The following is a 27414-nucleotide window of genomic DNA, read 5'->3' as shown; positions in this document are numbered from 1 at the left end:
ATTTGCATATTCATTATACGATTTAGTGTTCATCGACTGGCATTACACATGATACCACTGATTGCATGTGTCGCAAACTATTCCTCTATCGTCTCATGTTACTGGATGGTCACAAGTGCCACATGGATACACAGTTGACTCAGGTCCTTGGTTGAGATTTATGTCATTTGATGTTTTTTATGAGTATGACTGCCAGGTATGCTAACGTTACAGTGATATCTGTTTAGTACATTCGGCTCTATCAAGACGTCTTTTCCTAAACAGGTGGTTAGTGTATTAAAGGTAATTAAGCATACCAGTTGATGTGTTCTGTTTTGCATTGACGAGTACAGGCATACAAGTATCATTGTTGAATTACCTCTGAATGTGTGGTCTGAATTTCTGTAAGGTTAACCAACCAATCTTCGGATCTTGCTGCAAAAGAGTGCTGATGTTATGGTATATGAATCGTATATGGTAGTTATAGCATCACTTGGTCCGTATATGCAATTTATAGTAAAGACTGGTAAGATAAACTCACGTAAACCCTTAAACACTTATCACTAACTTCTTTAAATTGCCACTGTGAACAACATAGACTTCTTTATCAGTAACTGTCATATGAGTTGCCACCGTGAACAAATGGTGAACAACCTAAACTATTTGTGTCACTAACTGTATTATCCATACTTATGTTTCTTAGTATGGATAGTAAAATTGGGTATTTTCTCTGGGTCGTTTAAATCACAAGAAACATTTCTTAGTATGGATAGTAAAATTGGGTATTTTCTCTGGGTCGTTTGAATCACTCGAAACTAGGTGAGACATGCACAGAAGTGATAGATATGTATTATAAATATAGAAAATTGAATATTTTAATAAAAAAAAAAAAAAAAATGTATCATAGACCCAAGCGCCTGTGTTATATGTCTCTGGCCGAGAACAAGGACTTTCTATACCATTAAACTTATTGTAGAAAGTCCCTGGTGAGAAGTAAAATCCTAAAATACTGAATTCTGAGGGAAATTCCAAACGGTTGGATCTTAATCAAATGCCGAAATAAAAAGCTCAAACACATTAAACGAATGGTCGGACAACAGTGTCAAGAAGGCTAGCTTAGAAAAAAATATGTATTTCCCGGAATAAATCCGTATTTGTTAATATTATAACATCGACAGAAGTTCCGGTAAGTAAAAAAAATAGAAAGTTTTTTTCTATTTTATGGATCTTTTATGGCCTCAAAAGTCTGGGAGAATTTACTGATTTTCAGATTATTAAGTATCGTTCATGGCTCCCTGTTACATCCTTTAAACTGGTTAATTATTCTCGATTGGTAATGAATCTACGTTATTGCATACAATAATGCATATATATACAATATTTGACAATAGAGTGAATACATTTATGATTTAGACAAAATTTATTTATTAATTCAATTCAATTCAAAGCTTTATTTATAATACACCTTATCGCTAATCCCGGCTGACCCGCCCGCCCCGTCCGCTTGAACTTTTAACGCATACAACAATCACTTTTCCATTGTGGCGTCAGATATTTTGTTTTGTGACGTCAAATTTTTACGGGAACCTGTGTTATATCCAGTAATGGCGGACAAATAGCGATAAGGTGTATTGGCATTTTACATTACAAATAAACATAAGCTCTCTTAGCTTTTATAACAGACAAATACATACCTTTACATTTATAATCATACACAATACAAACAAAACGACATAGAACATACATCATGTACATTTCATGCACATTTAGGCTGCACTAATTTAAATACTATATATTATACACATGCATAAGCACTTAGCCAAAAGCAACATAAACACTAAATCACAGCATTTACCAATTGTAAAAAGCTAAGCAAACAATCACAAAAAGCAGCACTATTATGTTTCAAGCTGTAACATGAAATAAATAAAACTAAGCACATGCATTGCATAGGTCATTTCTGGAATCATGTCTTTCACCGGAAAAGATAGTCAATTTTGCACGCCTTTATGACGTCATTTACCAGATAGAAGGCGTGCCTGTATCCCTGCTCTATTAAAAGTATCCAGCACTTTCATAATCTCATCATTTTGTAGGGTAGAATAGAAATAATTAATGTTCCATAAGTACAGGATTGCCATATGCCTGAGGGAGGGTGGCCATCCTTTTAGATTTAAATTTCCCAAATCTTTTGTGCAGAATAAAATAAAACTTTTTCACCTGTTTGCTCAACATGTGTTGGAAATTTCTATGCATACATTTTAGTCACATGGTGATGGAAGTCACATGACAGATTCGTCTGAAAACGATATCCCATAACTGGCCTATTCCATCATTTTATTAGACTTGAATTAAAAAATGTTTCTGTTCTAAAGTGGTTTGGCAACTCATTCCATAGTTTAGCAGCAGAATATCTGAAAGATTTCAAGCAATACCTTGTTGTTCTTACGTCATGTATTTCAGCTAAATTTTGGAATCTGAAAGAATATTTTGTTTTTGTCGAGCCTTCAACTTTAGTCGAAAAAGCAAGACTAAGCGATCCTACATTCCGTCGTCGTTGGCGTCCACTGTGGTTAAAGTTTTTGAAATTTTAATAACTTTCTTAAACTATACTGAATTTCTACCAAACTTGGACAGAAGCTTGTTTATGATCATAAGAAAGTATCCAGAAGTAAATTTTGTAAAAATAAAATTCCATTTTTTCCGTATTTTACTTATAAATGGACTTAGTTTTTCTGCGAGGAAACATTACATTCACTCTGTGGTTAAAGTTTTTAAAATTTTAATAACTTTCATAAACTATCCTTGATTTGTACCAAACTTGGACAGAAGCTTGTTTATGATCATAAGATAGTATCAAGAAGAAAATTTTGTAAAAATAAATTTCCACTTTTCCGTATTTTACTTATAAATGGACTTAGTTTTTTTGCCAGAAACAAAACATTCACTCTGTGGTTTAAGTTTTTAAAATTTTTATAATGTTCTTAAACTATCCTGGATTTCTACCAAACATAGACAAAAGTTTGTTTCTGATCATAAGATATTATGCAGAAGTAAATTTTGTAAAAAAAAAATCACTTTTTCCGTATTTTACTTATAAATGGACTTAGTTTTTCTTCCAGTTAACATTACATACAGTCTGCAGTTAAAGTTTATAAAACATTTATTAGATTCATAAACTATCCTGGATTTTTTACCAAACTTGGAAGCTTCTTTCAATCAAAAGACCGTATCGAGAAGGAAATTTTTATTGATGTTTTTCCTCATTTTTGTTGAGTCTGCGATTAACAGCAAAAGTAGGCGAGACACTGGGTTCCGTGGAACCCTTACAAATTTTTAAATATTTATAAGATCATGGACAATGATGGAGGTATACTGGATTTTCATGATTGACTGTTCTAAAGACCTCTATTGCCATGGTTCTAAGGCGTCTTACTTTTAGTGATGGCATTTTTTATTTTAAAAGTAAGTCTTCATATGTGTTATTGTGATCCTTGTAAATGAAGTGAAGTGCTCTTTCTTGTACTTTTTCAATTTTTGTAGTGTTGACCTCGCTGCAGAAATGCCAGGACAATGAGCAGAAATTAAAGTTTGACAAAATAAAAGAGTGATCAATATCGTTAGTTTTCCAAGTTTGTTTAAGTATTTGCCAAGTAGGTGTTAAGCCTTTCTCTGTCATCTTAGTTTTATCTGAATATTGTCCATTCTACCAATAAGTGTGTATGAAGAAATCTTTTCAAATTCACCTTGAATGTTTATGCCAGTATGGACTGAAAATGATGAAGATCAAAGAGCATGTAGTGCAGACAATATAAATGATACATTTAATAATCATAATGCTATGTTATACATACCAATTTTACTGTGTAGTAGGAAGATATAATGTAGGGCCCTGTGCACAGTAGAAGTTTAACAACCTTGATAATGCTATGTCAGATAACTTTTTAGGGAAACATTAACATTATTTTGGTGTATATGTTGTGTACAAGTTGTAATGTTGTACAAATTGTAATTTGTACAGATTTTTTGTACAAATTATCAGTGTCTTATGACCTGCTGAACACAAATGGATGATGCAAGTACAGAGTCTTTTGCTTCACATATTTCTGTCATATTTTCACAACTTCATGATGATACAGTCTTATACTGAGCATTGATACAGAAACATTATAAGACTACACAAAGATTTTGTATGGAGATGAATATGGACCATAATTTGGTATTCAGCCTTTGGTTTCTTTTTGTATCCTTTTTTATAAGTTCTAAAACTTTAACTTTTATTCTGTGGGTTGTGTTGGTGTTAGAATAGTATTAATGGAACAATTGAGTTTTTCAAGAAAAAAATAATACATTTTGATTCACCGTTTACGTGACAGGAAACCAAACAGGAAACCAATCTTTATTTTCTTTATTTTGCACAATATATTTCAAAAGACATAAATGAACACCATTACTAGAGTTACTTGCTTCATGTTCATATTTAAAATCTATTTTCAATGTTAAATTAAAGTTTTTTTTTAAACGCGACAGGAAACCATAAGAAACCGAAAGCATTTTTTTAGTTTTATTTAATTGCAAAATCTGCTTAAAATAATCTGAACAGTATACTTTTTCTTAAAATCCATCTTAAATGTAACAGTATTATAAAACTCCTAAATATGTGCTTGTTTTGAAAACAATTAGTACAATTTATTCAGAAATTTCCATATTTTCTTCATTGATACAGGATACCATAATCGTATCTTGATGTTTTAGCCAAAAAAATGTATTTATATTTGGTTTTGAAATTACAGTTATATACAATTTATTCCAAATCATTGGCAATGTAAAATTCTTTAAATCCAGTAAAGAAAAAAACTTTTAACTTGGAATTAAAATCTTTAAAATAGGCACCATGTGATACTTGTGACCTGTACACCATCTACATGGTTTCCACATTTTAACCTACTTTAGTGGGCTAAAATCAATAAAGTACTTCCTTTCAAGTCATGCATGGTAAAAGTTTACTTCTCCTTTGACAAGTTTATTGCGTTTCTGAAAAGTGGTTGCAGAACATGAATAAAAAAAAATAATTAAAAATTGTGACAAAGATACCAACTTTGTACATTCCAAGTGTAACGGTATATATTAACATGTATTTTTTATTAAATTATCTTTATTCACCTAAAATATCCAGTAATATTTACTGCTGAAGCAAAATCAATCTAACGAGCATCGGCACAATGATAAGAGACGTAATGTCTATTGAATTTTCCAAGGACCCTTTACATCGTTATCTGGAAATAAAGTGTGTTATAACGTCTGTCAAATCTGAAATTAATTTTGTCAAGTCATTGGGCATTTATTTTCCCACAAGATCGTATGTAACATTATGCACATAGGAAAAATAATAGATCCCCGGCGCAATCTCTTTGAAAATTGTATTTTCCTTTTTTAAACAAGACGAAACAAGTCTACAGATTATGTTTGCTAACATCCCGTTGGAAACAAAAACAATGTTTAGACCTAGTATTTCATACATCCGGCCGTAAGGGCATGATCACATGTTAGTCACATGTTTCACGTATGACCGGAAATGATTAGAACTTAACGACAAAAACAATTTTAATAAAAAAAAGGAAATAACTGGACTTCTGTTTCGTTTGAAATGTAACGCATAACGATAACGTCATTTTCTAACTTAATTATTACGAAGAACAAAACTAAAATGTAAATCATCTCTGATTTACCTGTTTGAACATCTCGCGAGAGTTCATATTTACATATTGTTATAAAGAATTCTATTACAACAAAGCAGATTACATCATCTAAAATTTGCGTTACGAAATTGGAAACCAAAGTAACGCTAGTGTTCTTACACCTGCTACAGAAATACTTATAGTTCTCGGCATTTTCTTCTGACTATTCTTATTGGTCGATGTTCTTTATTATTTGAAAGCAAAAGTTACGAATTTGCCTGTGACGATTATCTATAAATCAGTCAGCGTTATGCACTTCGGATGCGAAAAGTAACGCAAGAAACGACACAAAAATACGGTCGTATAATCTTTAAAATTTGTTAATTTCAATTTTTTTTCTAGGGAAGAGTAGCATACACTTGTATGTTGATAAAAATAAAGGCATCTTTAGATGTAGTTACAACTTTTCTTACAGCAATACACATTTTTATCACTTTTCTATAGTTATAGGAAACGAGCCCAATAGCAAATTATGGTCCATATAGTATAAGGAAAAAAATAAAATTAGAATTTAAACCATTCAGATATCCTCATTTCCAGTTTGAAGACAAGGAGAATAGCACTCAATGTTAGGTTGAAGTATACATGTACTATTTTGAATTTAAAACATTACACTGGTACATTTTATAAGATACACTTGTATAACCTGATGCAAGAAGTAAGGTGTCAAAAAACTTATAACTTGTACAAAAACCCTGTACAAATTATATTACATCCTAGCGGTATCCACTCGTTTTTACCCTACAGCACGATCACCACTTCAGGTGTTGGTTCACTCGTATTTTTAAACTTACATCTTGTACACAACATATATATATATACATTTTGTTAAATATATATTTGATCAATGTTAATTGATATATTTTACAGATGTCTGACAAATGGAAGGAGAATTTGCTGACAGAATTTCAAACCTTTGCTTTCAAAGATATAAACAACTGCCAAAAAAAGGGAAGGCACAGCCTGGAAAGGAATGGACAGTTTTAGCAGGAATAGTTATAACCACAAAGAGTACATACTTTCATTTTAAATTTAGATGAATATTTAATCCTTAATACTGTTAAATTGATGATGATATCCCTTAACATCCTCACCATTCAAAACCAATGTGTCTATTTCATGTTTACTTAAAAATTAATACTTTAATACCACATAATCTGAATATCAGACCCTTGGCTAGCTCCTTAAGCCAATGTAAGAGCGAGTCTCAGTATGATATGGAAAAGCCCATGTATGTTCTCATGAATACTATCAACATGATCAAAAATGGGGAAAATTTGGTTGGTTAGATAGGGAATCACTGAAGCATGACGGAAGCAGGCCCCCTCTTAGGCAGTCAGTGGGCCCCCACTTATGAAAATTTCTGGATCCGCCACTGAAAATAAGTATAATGTTTGAAAAAAAATCTGCTATACTACATGGACTAGAGCTGCCACTAAGTCAGAAATTTGTCAGTAATTGTCTAATGTCATGAATGTTATTTCATTCATTATTTTCTATATACCACATTTGTTTATACACTATGTGCATACATGAATACAATCTAATTCATTCATGTTAAAGGGGAGATAATCAAATTTGTTTATTTCAGTATTGCAGTATAACAAAAATACATCTCCTTCTAAACAGCTAGATGGATACTAATGAAACTTTGCATAATTGATGAGGATTATCTGAGAATATTGTTAAACAATGTTTTTTTAAAAGATCCAATGTGTACAAGGGCAGATAGTACAATGTAGGATGTAAAATGTATATATATAAAGATCCAATGTGTACAAGGGCAGATAGTACAATGTAGGATTTAAAATGTATATATATAAAGATCCAATGTGTACAAGGGCAGATAGTACAATGTAGGATTTAAAATGTATATATATAAAGATCCATTGTGTACAAGGGCAGATAGTACAATGTAGGATTTAAAATGTATATATATATATATATATATCTTGATTTTGAATTTATGTCATATTTCATTGTATAAACAGGTGATTATTCTGATCCAGAAGTGATAGCAGTAGGAAATGGCACCAAGTGTTTGGGAAAGTCTCAGCTTAGTCATTCTGGTAAGGTAAACACTGAATTATTCTATTGTAAGGAATGCTCATTTAGAGAAATAATATGTAAGGGGAAGGATTACTTTATCATTTTATGGGGCCTTGATGTCTAAGAAGTTCAACTACTGTATCTCTAGTGTGTTGACACTGGAGTGGTTTTCCTACTAAACGTCATGGTTCTCTGCAGTCATTCTGGCTGAATGCCTTCACCAATACCAATTGACTACCAACAAATTACACAATAGTGCTGAAAATTGCATTAAACACAAATCGATCTATATTTTATCATTTTAAGAATTTTATATTATTATTGCTTAAACTTAAACAAGTCGATAATATTTCTTCATAGCTTTATGGTTCCTTTTCCCTGAGCCAATGATAATATGGTATTTTCATTTCACAGAAAAAGACACATACATTTTACATGTCATTGAGTCATCTAATATAGTAAATAGCCTAAGGACAAATATTGAAGTAAATAAATAAGGTCTTAAGTATTGTTATATGTAAATAGTGTTTGTATTTATTAAACAGGTGACATTATAAATGACAGTCATGGAGAGGTTTTGGCAAGAAGAGGCTTTATATTGTAAGTATATGCATGTAGAATAAGAGAGATTAAAAAAGTTATGAACAATGACAAAAAGACAAATTCAGCTAAAATGAACTAAATGGAAAATTTAGCCTACACTTATAATTGAGTCATTCCTGACGTAATTGTAATTACTGATTTATCTTCAATGTTTATCCAATGGTTAACAATCACAGTAATATATATGATAGATAAACACATTTTTTTTCCAATTGAAGTTATACAACACATTGCGAGATGTCTTTTAATGGTTTTTATAACTTAATGACCTTTTTAAGAACAATGGTTTGTAAGTTTAATGATTTTTTATACAGGTATTTATATCAACAGTTGATGATGGTGTATAAAGGGGAGAGAAGTCATGTTTTTACCATGCCAGATCCTGATACATTGAGATGTCATTTAAAGGAGAATGTACAGTTCCATTTCTTCTGTAGTCACACACCTTGTAAGTAATGTTAGACCTCTATCCAAAATCTCAGGTTTCATTAAAGAAAATGTTTTCATTGACAAAACAGCTATTTTCTGTTTACATAGTTAATAAAGATGTTAAGTTGGACCATCAAGATATATGATAAGCTGTATTATTAGCTTTAATGAATCTCATCTACAAAGATTAGTAAAATAGTTTCATGGTTAAGTGAGATTTGAAATTTAATATATAGATTATATGCACAATTAGTGTCTTCTGAATACTGAAGTAGCTTCCATGGTAAAATTTCCCAGAAATCTATTTACTTATAGGACAAGCCCTGGATTGGTTTTATCTGTACTGGAGAACTATGACATTAATAACTGTTATAAATAATTGCTTAATGAATTCTGTAAACAATTTATGGTCAGTGGCACAGTGGGATAGCTTGTAGATAAAGTTAAGATTATCTACTGATTAAATGACAAACACATGTTGAAAGTGATTAGCACATTTATAAGCCAATATGTATGTACATAGGTCAATATTTAAAAGTAACATAACTTCAAATAATATTTTTTGTAGAAAAGCTATCATTATATTAAATAATGTTTATTTAAAATTTAACTTCCTAAATATTGATTTTCCAAATTGTATTGATTTTTCACAAACATGTCTCTTTTCAAATACACAAAAACATGTTTAATTACATTTTATCAATAATTATATAAACAAAGGTAAAACAATATTTTCTCTTTATTATTTTCCTAATTTTATGCTTACACAAATATACGAGAAGAATATTGGAACACATGATCTATCAACACAAGTTAAAAAAAATGTTAGAACGCTTGAGATATTACAAATAATTTTGTTAAAATTTTGTTATAAATATAAATAAATCAAATACTGAAATGATTTATAAAATGCTAATGAATTGATATTTTAATTGATGTAGTTTTTGATTCAAAGTTCATAATGAATTGTATCTTTCTCTGAAAATCAGGCATCTTTCTTTTGTAGTTTCATTTTTCTGAAAATAAAAAACAAAAATAACTATATATACACATTTTATATTGCATTAGGAATAAATCATATAAATGTTAAAAATTAAATACAGGTATAAGTAGTCAAGGGGCATATTTAAGATTCAATGGGAAAAAAGGTGGGTTTTTTTACAAAATGGTACAACATTACGATAAGTATAGTATGCATGTCTGAAAAGTTTTTTTTCAGTCCGTATCTATTAGTATTTTATTAAAATAATACTCTTAGACTACAGATTTTTTTATGTGTACTCCAGCTATCACTGTTTGTTATCCCATCTTTTATATAATGTCTTATATATAAACATAATGAAGTGTTGAAGTCCGTACATTGACTTATAACCGTTTACTTTTTTTAAATTGTTACTTGGACGGAGAGTTGTCTCATTGGCACTCATACCACATCTTCATTTATCTATATATTAAGTAAAAAAAAGAAGTCATTCTTTATTACTTACATGGGAGTTGACATAATCGGCTTTTTCTTTATTTGCTCTGGCTTCACTGGTGTTGATTCAATGGATCTGACTCTTTTTGTTTTCTTTTCCCTTTTTCTAGAAATAGAAGCAGCATCAATCAGTCTTTTCAGTTCGTCATCTTGAATGGTGAAGGTAGTCTCGATATTCTTAATTTGTATTTCATCCCCAAAATCATATTGTATACTTCCTGCGGTGTCCTTTTTCAAACAACCTTCAGCAAGAAAATTTGGCAACACAGCATCATGAGTCCAAACTGTGAATAAATATTTGATTTGACAGTTTATAAGTTTTGTGACTTTTACAAGTGCCGATTTTGGTGGCATCCAAAATTTGGGATGTTTTTGTTGCTTTCCCGGTGGTTTAATTGACATTTGACGAGTAGCTTCAAAACTCAATTGTTCGGATTTAATGCTAGCTGTAGCGTACAACCTTTTGACTATTTCAAAGTACACCTCCTCATTAATTGAAGCAGAAATTGGTTGCATTGAACCTGGATCATTGTTGAATTCAACCAATTTTTCAAGAGCTTCTGGTGTTTCAAAGATTGCAGATATCCATTTCTCGTGGGAAATCCCTTGAAATTTTGGAAGAAAATCATTTCCACCAATGCATAGTGCAATCACTAGCGTTAAGACATTCTGTCGTCCAAATCGTGCCTCTAGAATCTCCAGGATAGTAGTTATGCAGTACAGTTCAGATTTTTGTTTCTGAAGATAAACATAGACTTTGTTTCTGAATGAACCGTCACTTCGTCTCGTCCAGTGAATGGACAATGCAAATAAATGAATGATAAGACTGTCAACATCTGCTGATGTTACGATGCTGACAACTGCTTCATTTTCTTTTAAATTTTCTTTTATATCAGACAACCAATCAACCTGTGCCATTTCTGCTTCTCCTTTTCTTTGTTTTATATGGTTTAACGTTTCATGTCTTATGAAGCCTGATTTTGAAAAGTATGCTCGTACAGGAGTTGTGTGTAACTTGTATGGACAGGAGCATTCATCAATCTTGTGTTTAGTACACGTTTCTAGGAATAACTCACTATCTATATCCAAAACAACATCTTTTGTAATGTTCATGTTCTTAACATTTCGGGCAAGATAGTTACTTATAAGCCTTTTTCCAAGATCTGTTTGTATAACAGCTGACTTTGATAGCTTATGCTCAGATAACATTTCTGATCCAATCTTTAGATGTGAAATGGTTGAAGATGATATGGTTTGCCTTTTTTGTCTAGTTGCTGCCTTGAAGTCGTCAGGAGTAAAGCTGTACTTTTCTTCACATATTACTATTCTCTGCAAGTTTGGGAAATTGTTGGCGTTCAAAAAACGTTTAACTATTCCATTCTCAACATGAGATAAATATTCATCACCGGATGTTGCAGTTGTCTTAAATTTTACCCCTGCAAATTCTACAGTTGCATATTTGATGTTTTGTTGTATTTTGGCTGGTATTTCTGTAACATTCAGTAAAATAATGTCATTGCTTGCAAGGTATTCCTCTAATTTGTGCTGTTCAATACATGGTATGCATAATGACAATACTTTTTGCAGTGCTCTCTTGATACTTGGAGATTTCTGAATGGTAGATTTTGAACAGTCTGGATTTACTATAGCCTGGCATGTATTCATCTCAGAACTGATGCAGTCAGCTATTGTTTTTTGTCTCTTAACAAATGCTGTTCTTTTTACTTCCTTCTTCTGAGCTTCTGATAATATTTTTGTCTTTATATTTGCTCTTCTGATAGTAACTCCTTTTGATGTTTTTAATCTTTGAAGAAGAGATGCTGGTCCCTTGACTGTTGTCAAATCAGGAAGATCATCAGTAGATAAATTGAACAATTTTTGTTGACAGGCATACTTCTTGACCATGTACTTTCCAGCACTATATGACTCCTTGTCTAAAATAGCATCAGATAAAATTCGCTTTGTTTGTCCATAGACGTTCTTAGGAATTGAATCTTTTTCTAAACTCAGTGCTCCAACTCTTAATATTAGTTTAGCAACAGGTACAATGAATTTCAGGTCTTTTTCCGTGATATTGAAGTTGAGCTGTTTTTGTTCATCAGATGAAGAAGCAAAAGAAATGTCCTCCTCTTCTTCATTAATGGCTGTTGTGTTTAATTGAGATGTATTCAAACCTCTTCTTGCGGACTGCACATCGGTAAAATGATCTACTATAGCCATTCTTGGTATGACTGAATCTATAGTTGATCTAGGTCTGAAACCCTTGCTTGCATCCTGATGGTCCATTTCTCTTTGTGTATCTAAGGCGAAGTTCACATCACTGTCCTTGTGTGGTGTTGAAAACAAGGATTGCTTCATATTTTGGTGAAACGTTCCAGCTGTGTAGTGAACATGGAGTAAATCAGTACAAAAAGAGGCATATGATGTGGCACCATTTAAGAACGAAAATGGCAATGACGATTTTACACATCCAAGAAGAAGGTTGTAACCACTGGATCCTCCCATTCGCTCTGCAATGCTAATTCCAAAAACTTCTTCACAATGCTGCATTAAATCATCATGCAAAGCAAATGTGGCATTATTTTCCCGCCCCTTTGCCATAAAAGAGCTGAGACGGTCATACCATTGGGTTCGTAGGTTATTCAGGTCAGTTGATTTGATGTCTTGTATTAAGTTGTTGGCTTCTTGCTTTGTTAATGTTGACACAAATTTCAGGAAAAATGCTAGATGTATTGCAAGTGCCAGTCGTTTTATATATCGTGCTGCTGTTTCAATATTTGATGATAATAAATCTACCCAATCAGCTTCTTTATCTGTATCTTTCATGTATTTCATGAGGTGAAGTATTCCTGCATCTTTGTATCCAGAGAACAAATTAGTGATTTTGGACTTTTTTAGATGGAGTACTGGGAACTCTGGTAAGAATTGTCGAAACACTGGATCTTTATTCAGTAGAGTCAGTAGGTTCTTTGCAATTTTGTGGTCAGGTGCAAAAAGAATTCTGTCTTTGAAGAAAGTTCCTGGATATCGCCCAAGTTTCAACAAAATATCAAGAAGGATTTCTTTCAGGTGGGCTATATCGTCATCTCTTCCTTGTGCTGGCGTAGGATGCTTGCAAAGTAGAGGTGGGACCTTAAATTTTTGAAATTTTAGGCTTACTTCATCCAGTTCATAAAGTTCCAAGTTTGTTTCATCTGAAAGTGCTAATATGTTATTTTGATCTACTGGTTTCTTTTCAACTGATGGCAATTGGACAGTTTCCATTTCAGTAACTTTCATTGGTGTTTGAGTTATGTTTGAGATTGTGGAAATATCAGGTTCCTCAAATGAAATGTCTAACGGTTTGATGCCATCCATAAATTCATCTTCAGGTAAAAGTTCAGCCAAATATTCATCTTCTGCCAAATATACATCCTTTTCATTGTCCGACTCATAGCTATCTGACAGTGTTGGCAAAAAATCATCCTCCTCCTGTTCTAAATGGTCTTGTAAAAGAACAGACATCATTGATATATCTAAATCATTCATTGACTTTTCCATAGCATTATCTTCATCTTCACTTTCATTTTCACAGGCAAATTGTTCTTCATGCAGGAAAATTGCCTGCAATGATTTGTTTAAATCATCAATAGTTATGTCACTAGATTCTTTGTCAGCAATCTGAAAGCTCATGTCCAAGTATTGTGAACAGTCTTCTATCAGTTTCTCTATGTTTGGAATTTGCATGGCAGGACCAAAACTTGTTTGAACATTTAATCTGTACAGAGCAATCTGTTCATCTTTTGTGCAGTTGAAAAGAAGGTTGTGGTCATCTTTGTCAAGTTGTTTTCTTTCAAAACATGGACAGTCGTCACCGCCTGTGCAGTCTTTCTCGTGCCATGTTTCTACAATCCGAGAATCCTTAGGTAACCCTTTAATTGTGATCGGCAGAGTACAAATTTGACTTGTTCGATTCTTACCAGGATCTGGATCAGCATGTACACTTAATCTAACTAGATTGTCCAAGTACAATATGGCATGACAGTCTCTCATGCAAACTTTTCTTGTTGAAAGTTCATCATTTATGGTGGTATACTGTAATGAGTACTTCTTGAGGAATGTTTCATAGTATCTTTTGTCTACATCAGCTAATGATTGGAGCCATCGTGATGCTGACTTTAAACTTCTAGTTGTACCACTTTGTCCAGTTACAGAGAAAACAGTTGATATTGAATGATAATTTACAATAAGTTCTTCAGTGTTAAGCTGCTGTACAATGCCATTATAATTTCTGTTTAAAATGTTCAGTCCAGAATCAAGAAGAGCATACAAACGTCCAATTTTACTGTATAGATAGTTGTCACCTTCATCTGATCTCCGAAGACTCTCCTTATTTATAAACAAACTGCCTAAAATAATTTGAAATTCCAGTGGCACTTCTACATACCATTCTTTAAGTAAATCAAATTGTCGCCAGTTCAAAGGCCTGTCAATGTATCCTGCAATACCTCTAAAACAATGTTCACAATAGATTATATCATTACAATCAATTGTGTCAGGGGTAAAGATGTCTGTATAACTCTCTTCAAGTTCTCTAGATACATAAAGTACTTTGTCTCCTAATTTTTTGGAAAAGTAATCATCACGTATGTGAAATTTATGTACTGCGCTGATTGAGCAATTCTTACAATTGTATGTTGAAAGTATATTTTCCTCCATAAATATAATTTCTGGAACAACAAGTCCATGTTTTTTATGCATATTTGATCTTAAAAGTGTTGCATGGTCATCGTATGTCTGAAAATCTGTTGCTGATTCTACCTCAACAAAAATATGAATTCCATGACTATGGTCAATGCATAAAGACTCGATACACTCTGCAGCGACAACTGTATACTCATTAGATATAATATCGTTAAAAGAAATCTTTGTGATTCCATCATAAGTATGTGTAATACCATGCAGTGTTAAGGTCTCTCCATTGATAACCTCCGATGCTTCTCTGCGTCTCTGATTTTCATAGATTAAACGTGAACCATCAAATGAGAGTTTTTTTCCGACATCTGCAGCCTGTTTTAGCTTCAGCAAAAAAAGTTTTTTTCTCCTTAAAGATTCTTCATACTCTAATTCAGTTCTATTGTTCTTCCAAAATTGATGTTCAAAAATGGTTATTTTGCTCCATTCTTCATTAGTAAATACTGTTTTATAGTTTACGTAAAGAGTTTGAATTGCTTTTTCATTTGACAAATATTTATATGATCCAAATATATTCAGCTCAGAAATTTCTCTGTACAAATCTAGTGTTGAAATGTTTTCTTCTTTTTTTCTTTTGGTGCAGAGAATGTTAGAAATTTCTCCAATAATATTATTACAAACGGCAAAGTCGTTGATATGATTTGCAGTATATAAAAGAATACCTTGAAATGTTACATACACTTGATCATTGCTTGTCCTCAATAGATTCCTCTTTGATAGTTCCACTTTTAAATTATCTGGGCGTACGCTTTTATCCGCTTCTTCTCTTTTACTACGGAGAAACCCAATGAAATCAGAGAGCAACAACAGAATTTCATCTTCCTCCTCAGTAAATGCAAGACCTTTTAATGTTGGAACAATCACAGACGACATTCTGTAATTAAAAAAACTCATTGTTATTTTTTTTAAATTTGTATCTGATAATAATTTGATTCAACACTCATTGAATTCAAGTTTTAAAATTATTCAAGCGTATGTAGGAAACTTCAGCATTTATTTCATTAAAATTTTACTAAACCCAGCTTTCCTTACATGTATATAACTGTGCTACATGTATTCACTCTAGAGTCTTGATATAAAACAAATTATGCATGTTGAGCTTTTCAAGTCCCCATCTTGCACATGCTTCATTTTTTCAAGGGAGAATTTTTTTTAAATATTGATCGTCCACCATTGAAGAACTTATGTCAGAGATATTGCTAATATTAACCTATTGTATAAGAATTTTTATGAAAATCTGACAAGAATTGTTCGCGTGATCGTGTTAACAAGACTGGACGGACAGACGGACGGATACAGGGGGTGGGGCTGTATTTCAATGTCCCCTGCAAAGTGTTACAATAAAAACAGACTTAAAAAGTTCAGTAACATTTGACAAAGATACACTAGTGCACCCCCCTGTTTTTGTAAGTTTAAGGGTTCTTGTTAAGCTTGTATTTATTCAGTTCGTGTAAAGAATCTTAGTGACATAAAAGGACTACTATTTTTCCTTATTGAATTATTTAAAACTGGATTTAATACGTGTGTTACTTTACAGAAAAAGTGTTCGAAATTCATCTATATTTGCCCGATAATTCATAAATAAAAAGAATAAAAATACTTACATGTAACATCTGCATGGTCTTTTTTGCCTCCGAAGTTAGATAATATTTGGAACTGTGAACAATATAAACTACAATAAAAAAAATCGTACAGAATAACAATGACTAAACACACATGAAATGTCTAATAAATATTGTGTGATTTAATTAACAATTTTACACCTTCTCTCCCATTCTTCTTCCCTTTATTTATAAGTATACATTTATAAAACAGTCAAATTTATCAATAGATGTTTATAATTCGAAATGAATAAATAGCATCAAGAAGTTTATATATATTTAGAAGCACCTATCCAACTTCTTTCTTAAATTGTTTTAAACAATACCAAAACAAAAAAGTCGAAATTACCGCAAAAATATATCAGTAAAAAAATAAACTGAAAACATATTTTTACATATAACATGTATATATATTCCTCTAAAAGTAAATGTAGATGTACAATAAAATATAATTCTTATTTATTTTTTTATCAGAATATATTCATTCATAATTCATCATGTTCATATATATTTGAAATTTTAATCAATACATACCAATTAATTACTGTCTTTAAAACTTTATCATTAATTTCTCCTTGCATCTGCCTTTCTCTTTCTCCTTCTTTTTCTTTATATAATAATACCAGGTCAAAAGAACCGTTAGATTATATTTGACACTGACACTCTTATACATAGTACAAGCTCAGTGGGGTGCTACAGATAACAATTTGCAGAAGCTGTCTGCTAATAATCATAACAAATTTAAGAAATCTGATACTCCCTAGTAACTAGTGAGATTTTTGGGGCTAGACTATACAGTATATTTTCTAAAGTGGGAAAATTTGTATTGCCATAAGCTCCTTCATTGGAGTGGTCAGTTTAAGATACATTGAGAAACATGCAATAAATATTGTTCCTGTGATTTATCAGATAAATTAAGAAAAACATATTTTCTGTTGGTCATGTTAAAAAAAAAATAAACAGTAAGATATGGAGACTTGATAGAACATAGAAGAACTCATGTCTATTACTACTGATCATTTTAAAATAAGAAGTAAATCAAGACTGTAAGAAAATCTGGAATGAAAATTTGAATAAATTATTCTTCTTTTTACATTCATACACTCAGGTAATTTATATAACATATCTTACTACTTTTCATGTTTGAAAAACATGTTGATGAAACAAATTTTATTGTTTTTAGGCAGTTAAGCTGCCTTATGCGAGCGCCCTGGATTTGTGTGCTACCCAATAAATGCTGAAATACGTGCCATTGTTATCATCTAGCTGGCTACTATATTATTTATAACTTATTGGACAGTTTTTTCATACTTTTCATTCTGGATTACAAAAAATATGACCAGAAAAACCTTAAATGATCGTCGATTTTCCCAAAAGTTTTGAAGTTGCACATAGGAAGTAGAGCACATTATGAATCCTTATGTAGTTTATTATCCCCTGAGCTTTTGGCTAAGATGTCAAAGAACAAATGTATGAAATATTTAATCGCCGAAAAACTATTAAGACAAGTAGTTAAGATTTCCCAAATTACAAAAGTCGTAGGAATATTGTTTGTCGTCAATACGTAGTCTAAACTACGTATATATACTTCAGTAGTCTATTAATATAAGTTCAACTGATTAGATATGGCACAAAATGTGCACCCGAATATAGGTATCTTGTTTTGTTACCCCCATTGAAGCAATGGTTACATTGGTTACATTGGTTACACACATGGACCTTAAGTAAATGATATGCAATAGTGACTTTATCTTTTGCAAACTGTACATGCATGGCTGTCCATGGGGAATCCTGTAAAAAATTTGTAACAAGCCTGGGAAAGTCGGGTTACAATGGTTACATTCATGGGAAATCAGATTACAATGGTTACATACACGAAGAATAGGGTAACAATGTAACATGCATGGAGAAATCGGTTACAATGGTTACATGCATTGGGAAGTCATGTAACAATGGTTACATACATTGGAAAGATAGGTTACAATGGTTACACGCATGGAGAATCAGGTTACAATGGTTACACGCATGGAGAATCAGGTTACAATGGTTACATGCATAGTAAAGTCAGTTTACAATGGTTACACGCATGGACAATCAGGTTACAATGGTTACATACATGGGAAAGTCGGGTTACAATGGTTACATACATGGGAAAGTCAGGTTACAATGGTTACATGCATGGAGAATCAGGTTACAATGGTTACATACATGGGAAAGTCGGGTTACAATGGTTACATACATGGGAAAGTCGGGTTACAATGGTTACATACATGCAACTGATCAGGCTGTTGGCGGCAATTTTGAATTAGAAGACGAAATTTTCGTATCTTTTCAATTTGGACGCAGTGGTTCAAATTAGCGGTGGTACGAGGTCTGCGACCTTCCACTTTTGCAGTCGGACTTTCTACGTGGGTACTAGCTACGCCCGACGGACCTTGAAAGAAAATAAAAAAAATAACTTTGCAAACATTTTTACCGAAGTTTCCTAATAAACGATCTCAAACTTATTTTCATCATTACCATTCATGTCAGCGATGTTCAATTTGTTCAACCGCTAGCTTTATACAGAAAATCGCCGGTAAATAATGTGTAAATCCGAGTAAAATCGTATCTCACTATCTGTCAAAAACAACATTGAAAACAAAATGGCTGCCGCGAGATTACAATATCGGATCCGATTCCGGAAGCGGATAAGGGTAATCCCGGGTTTTGGCTATCAACTAAAAAAATCCAGACAGGTGACAAAATACATCTATGCCTGGTAAATAAATATAAACACTAGAATTTAAAACCAAAAGATATATGTAAAAGAAAGAAAAAGCAGAAAATATTTTGTACACCAATTTTAATGTCAAAATCCAATACAATTCTAACAATATATATATATGTTCCTGGTAACAGTATAATTTTTTTTTTATCAGTGATAAATGTTGGTAATGAATGTTAAATGCTTTTCAAGTTAAACATATTACTGCAATTTCAAGGGATATTTTTTTCTTCTCAATTTTGATAGGTCAGTTAAGATAGCTGGAAGTTTCTAATCTTATATATGAAAAAAAGATGTGGTATGATTGCCAATGAGACAACTATCCACAAGAGACCAAAATGACAAAAACTTGGTAATGGTCAAGATCCCCACCCCTAAAACATATATATTCATGTATGGGACAATATAACAAATCATATGAAATATAGGTGGAGTTCGTTGGGCCACTCTGACTACCCCTTTCTGTTTGAGAATTTATAACGGTCGAGATCCACAATCTTAAACAATATATATTTATGTATGGGACAATATTACAAATCAAATGAATTATAAGGGGGTCCCTATGGTCACTGTACACCCTCCTGTTTGAGAACTTGGAAAAATTCGAGATCATCACCCCTTAACCATATAAATGATATATACTCATGTATAAGACTATATAACAAATCAAATGTATGAAATATAGGGGAAGTCCCTGTGGTCACCCTACTCCTCATGTTTAAGAATTTTGAAACAGTTGGGATCCCCAACTCTAAATTAAATGAAATAAAGGGGGAGTCCCTGCAGTCACCTGATTGAGAAATTGGAAACAGTTGAGATCCCCACCTTTGAATTAAACCATATATATTCATGTATGAGAACTAATCAAATGAAATATAGGGAGAGTCCTTAGGGTCACCCTACCCACTCCTGTTTGATAACTTAGAAACAGATGAGATCCCCACCCCTCAACAATACATATTCATGTATTGGACAATATAACAAATCAAATGAAATATAGGGGAAGTCACTGGGGTCCCCCACCCCCTCCTGTTTGAAAACTTGATAACGGTCGAGATCCCCTCCCATAAACCCTATATATTCATGTATGGGACAATATAAAAAATCAAATGAAAAATAGGGGTAGTCCCTAGGGTCACCCCACATCCTCTTGTGTGTGTTTTGAGAAGTTGTAAAAGATTGAGATGCATTTTCTCATGAACCGTGCATCCAAAGCTAATATGTTGTTACTGACAACAAAATGAAGGTCAAGTTCAAGAATAACGATTTTGACTTTTACTGTTTAAGGAGTTATGGTTCTTGAAAGATTGAAAAATGGCGTTTCCAGTCGTGTCTGTGCATTTACGCATGAACTGTTTAACCAAAGCTTCCCAAATTTTAATATGTTGTTACTGATGAAAAAATGGAGGTCAAGATCAAGAATGACGATTTTGACTTTTACCGTTCAGGAGTTATGGTTCTTGAAAGATTGAAAAATGGCGTTTCCAGTCGTGTCCGTGCATTTACGCATGAACTGTTTAACCAAAGCTTCCCACATTTTAATATGTTGTGACTGATGTAAAAATGGAGGTCAAGATCAAGAATGACGATTTTGACTTATACCGTTCAGGAGTTATGGTTCTTGAAAGATTGAAAAATGGCGTTTCCAGTCGTGTCCGTGCATTTACACATGAACTGTTCAATCAAAGCTTCTCAAATTTTAATATGTTGTTACTGATGACAAAATGGAGGTCAAGTTCAAGAATGACGATTTTGACTTTTACCGTTCAGGAGTTATGGTTCTTGAAAGATTGAAAAATGGCGTTTCCAGTCATGTTGTTGCATTTACTAATGAACTGTTCAACCAAAGCTTTTCAAATTTTAATATGTTGTTACTGATGACAAAATGGAGGTCAAGTTCAATAATGTCGATTTTGATTTTTACCGTCCATGAGTTATGGTTCTTGAAAGATAAAAAAATGGCGTTTCCATTCATGTTGTTGCATTTACTCATGAATCATTCAACCTAAGCTCTTTCAAATTTTAATATGTTGATACTGATGATAAAATGCAGGTCAAATTTGATATTGACGATTTTCACTTTCACCGTTCATCAGTTATGGTTCTTGTGATATTGCCAGGAGACAAATAAATGTTAATAAATCCGGTTTGCTGTCGTTGTGACAGCCTCTTGTTATGTTTGCCTTGGTTTTTGGTTAACTGCCTACAGTGCTTACAGCGCTTTGATTATATTTTCTTAACCTTCAGGTGGTGATGCCTCTATTTTCCCAATAAGAAATGAACAGAAAGAATCAATTAAAAAGCCAGAATCTCAAGATAACAAAGATATGTCTGATTTAGACTCTGAAAGTAGTCAGATATGCTGCAAAGACAGACATTGTCCAAGGAAGATGCATGTAGAGAAACATATTTTAAGTGATCAAAAAGGTCATGACCTAAGATCAGGTGATGAAACAGATAATTTGATTGGTTTTGAGTCATCTAAGCTATGCACTTTTGAATCTCAGAACCATTCTTTACCAGATGAGTGTAAAAATGTAGCAAAATCTTCACCTAAAACTGAAATTAATTTAACGGATAAAAAATGTTCGAAAAGAATACATGATCAGGATGAAAAGTTAGCTTGCAAAAGACAAAAACTGCCAGATAAAACAACACCAAATGATGCAGGTATAAATCAAACAAATAGAACTGGTGCCATCTGTGATTGTGTAGGGAACCAGGGCACTGAAATAGCAGAGAAGTTTAATGATATCAGTAGAACAGGAGCTAAATGTGTTGGTACAGGGAACCAGGACATGAGAGGAGAAAGAGACCAGTATCACACATTAGGAGTGTTCCGTATTAAACCAGGTCGTGGTGAGCGTACATTGTCTATGTCCTGTAGTGATAAGATATCTAGGTGGAATGTTGTTGGTTGTCAAGGGGCACTACTCACTCATTTTATACAGACTCCAATATATTTCTCCAGTATTACTATTGGTAGGTAAGTTCTTTCAGGATTTTGAGTGTCTTTTAAGAAAGGGGAAAGAAACCTAAGGGACATTTAAACTCAAAGTTGGGAATAAACTGATAATGTCGTGGCAATAAATAAACTGATAATGTCATGGCAAAAAAATAAACTGATAATGTCATGGCAAAAAAATAAACTGATAATGCCATGGCAAAAAAATAAACTGATAATGTCATGGCAAAAAAATAAACTGATAATGTCATGGCAAAAAAATAAACTGATAATGTCATGGCAAAAAATGAACTGATAATGTCATGGCAAACCAAAATAATAAACTGATAATGTCATGGCAAAAAAATTAACTTATAATGTCATGGCAAAAAAATAAACTGATAATGTCATGGCAAAAAAAATAAAGAAAAAGATCAAAAGACATACAACAATATACAAAACACAACATAGAAAACAAAAGACTGAGCAACACAAACCCCTAAAAACACTGGAGGTGATCTTAGATGCCCTGAAAGAGTAAGCAGATCTTGGTCCACATTTAGCATTCATGGTAAATTATGAGAGCCTATAATTCCAGCTGTGTTAAAAAAAAAATTAAAAGATTTTATGTGGTAAATGTTTGTGAAAAAACTCTATGACTAAACTATGAAAAATTTAATATTGCAAAAGTCCTTCACCAATTGACTGTAAAATAAGCCACCCATATCTATCTATGTATAACATAGGTGGACACATTAGGGGAATTTCATGATCATAGTAAACCTAAAACTTGATAACACTTACCATGAAATAAGTCACCCATATCTATGTATAATAACATAGGTGGAAATATTAGGGGGATTTCATGATCATAGTAAACCTAAAACTTAATAACACTTACCATGAAATAAGTCACCCATATCTATGTATAATAACATAGGTAGAAACATTAGGGAAATTTCATGATCATAGTAAACCTAAAACTTGATAATACTTACCATGAAAGATGCCACCCATATCTATGTATAATAACATAGGTAGAAACATTAGGGGAATTTCATGATCATAGTAAACCTAAAACTTGATAATACTTACCATGAAAGATGCCACCCATATCTATGTATAATAACATAGGTAGAAACATTAGGGAAATTTCATGATCATAGTAAACCTAAAACTTGATAATACTTACCATGAAAGATGCCACCCATATCTATGTATAATAACATAGGTAGAAACATTAGGGAAATTTCATGATCATAGTAAACCTAAAACTTGATAATACTTACCATGAAAGATGCCACCCATATCTATGTATAATAACATAGGTAGAAACATTAGGGGAATTTCATGATCATAGTAAACCTAAAACTTGATAATACTTACCATGAAAGATGCCACCCATATCTATGTATAATAACATAGGTAGAAACATTAGGGAAATTTCATGATCATAGTAAACCTAAAACTTGATAATACTTACCATGAAAGATGCCACCCATATCTATGTATAATAACATAGGTAGAAACATTAGGGAAATTTCATGATCATAGTAAACCTAAAACTTGATAATACTTACCATGAAAGATGCCACCCATATCTATGTATAATAACATAGGTAGAAACATTAGGGAAATTTCATGATCATAGTAAACCTAAAACTTGATAATACTTACCATGAAAGATGCCACCCATATCTATGTATAATAACATAGGTAGAAACATTAGGGAAATTTCATGATCATAGTAAACCTAAAACTTGATAACACTTACCATGAAATAAGTCACCCATATCTATGTATAATAACATAGGTAGAAACATTAGGGGAATTTCATGATCATAGTAAACCTAAAACTTGATAATACTTATCTCATGAGAAAATTATTTTTATCAATTGATTGACTTATTTTTTCATAAATCATACTTTTTATCAGTTCAGTTTTGATTGTATTGTGTTATATATTTTAACAGATGTTTATATAATAAGTCAGCATTGTACAGAGCAATAGTAACCAGATCAGATGGAGTGACTGGTTTACCAGATGGTTATAGAGTTAACTCCCCTGTGCTGCTGCAGTCACAACTACAATTTGAAGATTCTAAAGATCTGGTACCTAATGGCAACCCATCTTCAGCAGGTATTAAGTTTAGTACAAGTCTTTAAACTCAAGGTGAAAGTAATCATAAATGTTTGTTTTGAAACGTTTATAAGACTCCTTGTTTTAAATCCACCATAAACAATATTTCAGCAGTAAACTAGTCAACTGTATTTTTTGTACATAAATAATATTCCCTGTTATTCACAGCATTTTATATGGTGGTTTGACTGTGTTACAATACTTTATTTAGACCTTATACAATAGTGTGAAAAGTTTAGATATTCTCAAATACATTGCATGGATTATTTCTCCGAGCTACCCTCTTTTATAAAGTCTAGGTCATAGCCCAAAAACTTTGAATTAATTGGCAATTAATTTAAAATAAGCACATGCTTTTCTAATGTTTCATCTGTTTGATTTTCAGTATATTTACCAAATTGACAAACTCATGTAGCACGATATAATTCAACCAAACAGGTTTTTCTTGCCTTTGCTATTTTGATTCCTTATCTGTTTAACTTTTGAGATTTTCATGTACGGTACCATAACAAAGATTTATCTGCACTTGATTGATTTGGAGGAGGCAGGTGCACCCCCCCCCCCCCCCCCCCCCACTCTGTCTTGGAAGACTATTGTTATTTTGTTCTATATTTCAGCTGTAGTATGGCATGAACCACACACAACTGATTGTTTAGTGAATGGTAAAAGACAAGGATTTACTAAGAAAAACTGGAATAGTCCTAAATCTAGGTAAGTTTTTTTTATTGATATGAATGAAAGGAGATGTTGGATACACATCAATTAGACAGAAAACCAAAAGCCATTGAAAGTCATCATAAGGTCTTCACCAATAGACAAGTGTCTGTACAATATCATGAATATGGTTAGTCTTCTACTATCGATAGTAAACTCTTATACATTATTGTTAAATGCCAGTTGAAGCCTGCCTTTAGGTGCAGGATTTTCTCTGGATGTTGAAGAACCATATTGTTTGCTCTTCAGTTGGAATGTTGTCTTTTTGGCACATTCTCAGTTTTTATTCTCAATTATATTAAAATACTGCATAGAAGACGAAATCAACAAGAATCTATGATTTAACTAAAGACAGCCACTGATGAGATTCATAACAGACAGCAATACATGTGGCAGGATTTAGCCAATTTTTTTTATTAGAACTGAAATTAAGGCAAACTTACTAAATTTTGAAAATATTGATGGCTGAAGTTCAGAGTATGCTTTTTGTGTGCAAGGGTTATTTATGATTGCAGGTCTATAATCAGTAGCTATGCAATATTTGAAAGATTTTGTGAACTGGTAGATTTAATACCTGAAGAAAAGAGACCCCAATCATTAAGGTAATGTAATGCATATCATTGATTTTTTAAAGCAACAAAAAAATACCAAGAGAATGAAAACCCATTATTCAAATAAAAACAAACTAAAAACGTGGCTTAAATAAATCTAAATGGACAAACTACAAAAACAAGACTCTAAACGAATAAACTACAAAAACCCAATAGACTCTGATGCTCTTGAAGGTAAATATTTCCTGCTTCACTTTGGGGCAAGTTTTGGCACCTCTGGTGTTACTCATAGGAAGAAAACAAATTGTCGACAAGCTGATTTTGGCAGTGTAACAATCAGGAAAATGGGAAAGGTATTTCACTATGACAAGCCATACATATCAATGGTCATAAGTGCTAGAACAAGTGTAACTGCGAGCTACTGCTCACTGATGATACTCCAGCCCAAATGTATATTATCAGTAAACAGGAAGTTGATGAGTGATGAATGTAAACATGCATCACATGGTAAAGCTGACTAACATAAACCTGAAACCAAATTTTAGACATCTTTAAGATGTTGTTCCTGAGAAAGATACAATGAAAAATATTCATGAAACGGACATACAGAGGTTAAACAGTATACCCCATTTTTTTAAAAGGGGGGGGTTAAATATTCAAGAAGTTAACTGTATACAGGATGTCCATGAAACTTTCTGAGGGAGGACTTCAACTTGACTATCTCTTCAATAGATCTCTAGCCCAAGTCTATCTGTAGACTTATTTGAATTGCAGCAAAATGTGTTTATTTACATTTTCTTTTTTGTAGGTCTGTGGTAGAAAATAAAAGCAGCACTTATTTAGAATGTAAAATGGCATCTGTTACCTATCAGTCTGCATGGAGTACATTGCTGAAGACATATGGGACATGGGAACACAAGGACAAACAATTGCTCATGTTTAATATTGGAAATGATTAAATCTATTTTAAAATCAAAATTGTTTGAATATTTGGGTTAAGTTGGAAAAGACAATTAATTCTAGGTTGTTATGTCAATCAGTCTTAGTTTTGTTGTTTGAATTGTTTTACATTTGACATGTCCAGGCCTTTTAGAACATGATAAAGTGTAATGTTTTGCTCATTGTTGAAGCTGTACTGCAACCAATAGTTGCTTACAACAGTCTTGATGGTTATTTTGTTAGATGGTTAGATAGTTAGAGCCCAACATGCTTCATATTGCCTTCTAGATGTCACTAAGTGATGTTTTTCCTTTGTCAGGAATCTATTCTGATGTTCAGTAGTTATTTGTTGATGTGGTTCATAAGTGTTTCTCGTTTTTTTATGTAAATTAGACTTGTTTTTTCATTTGAATGGTTTGACACTTGTAATTATTGGGGCCCTTTATAGCTTGCTGTTCGGTGTGAGCCAAGGCTTCATGTTGAAGTCCGTACTAAGACCTATAATTTACTTTTATAAATTGTGACTTGGGTGGAGTTTGGTCTCATTGGCACTCATACCACATCTTCTTATATATACTCATTGATGTGTACCCTACATCTCCTTTCATAACGTTTTTCAGCATTGATCATGAAAGTAATGCCCTTATGTTGCTAAAGACCAGTCCATGTTAAATTCAGATAAGTCAAAACTTGGCAAAGTGAGATTTCATGTAATCTGTTGGTTTATCATTATCTTTGTGGTTGTATAA

The 27414-nt window shown here is 32.5% G+C and overlaps 2 protein-coding genes across 5 annotated transcripts; one reads left to right on the top strand and one right to left on the bottom strand.

Annotated features, from left to right (window-relative positions):
• The first annotated feature begins 1144 nt into the window (after positions 1-1144).
• Positions 1145-26704, top strand: LOC139522789 (tRNA-specific adenosine deaminase 1-like). 4 transcript variants are annotated; one of them, XM_071316347.1, is made up of 10 exons: positions 1145-1165; positions 6588-6728; positions 7709-7786; positions 8312-8366; positions 8684-8817; positions 21625-22363; positions 24295-24461; positions 25079-25172; positions 25691-25777; positions 26535-26704. In XM_071316347.1, the coding sequence occupies exons 2-10, from the start codon at positions 6599-6601 to the stop codon at positions 26683-26685; spliced, it is 1635 nt and encodes a 544-aa protein (XP_071172448.1). In that variant the 5' UTR covers positions 1145-1165; positions 6588-6598; the 3' UTR covers positions 26686-26704. The 4 variants fall into 4 exon arrangements, with proteins under 4 accessions (XP_071172448.1, XP_071172447.1, XP_071172449.1 ...); XM_071316346.1 differs by having other exon boundaries at positions 1159-1312; XM_071316348.1 differs by lacking the exon at positions 1145-1165 and adding an exon at positions 3423-3444.
• Positions 9708-11491, bottom strand: LOC139522790 (uncharacterized). The gene is made up of 2 exons (XM_071316350.1): positions 10286-11491; positions 9708-9814 (listed from the first exon to the last, which is right to left on the bottom strand). The coding sequence occupies exons 1-2, from the start codon at positions 11482-11484 to the stop codon at positions 9784-9786; spliced, it is 1230 nt and encodes a 409-aa protein (XP_071172451.1). The 5' UTR covers positions 11485-11491; the 3' UTR covers positions 9708-9783.
• Positions 26705-27414: the final 710 nt, after the last annotated feature.

The sequence above is a fragment of the Mytilus edulis genome, chromosome 5 (assembly GCF_963676685.1).
Source record: "Mytilus edulis chromosome 5, xbMytEdul2.2, whole genome shotgun sequence".
Lineage (NCBI taxonomy): Eukaryota > Metazoa > Mollusca > Bivalvia > Mytilida > Mytilidae > Mytilus > Mytilus edulis.
Note: the sequence above shows the minus strand (reverse complement) of the source record. Positions and strands in the feature narration are given on the sequence as shown.

What these genes read in the sequence shown, in the direction of transcription:
- LOC139522790 (XM_071316350.1), bottom strand. Translation starts at nt 11,484, where the DNA reads ATGTTATCTGAGCATAAGCTATCAAAGTCAGCTGTTATACAAACAGAT. An exon ending in CCGATTATGTCAACTCCCAT is followed by an intron (nt 9,815 to 10,285) that starts GTAAGTAATAAA and finishes TTTTATTTTCAG; the next exon opens with AAAAATGAAACTACAAAAGA.
- LOC139522789 (XM_071316347.1), top strand. Translation starts at nt 6,599, where the DNA reads ATGGAAGGAGAATTTGCTGACAGAATTTCAAACCTTTGCTTTCAAAGA. An exon ending in TGGCAACCCATCTTCAGCAG is followed by an intron (nt 24,462 to 25,078) that starts GTATTAAGTTTA and finishes TCTATATTTCAG; the next exon opens with CTGTAGTATGGCATGAACCA. An exon ending in TGGAATAGTCCTAAATCTAG is followed by an intron (nt 25,173 to 25,690) that starts GTAAGTTTTTTT and finishes TTATGATTGCAG; the next exon opens with GTCTATAATCAGTAGCTATG.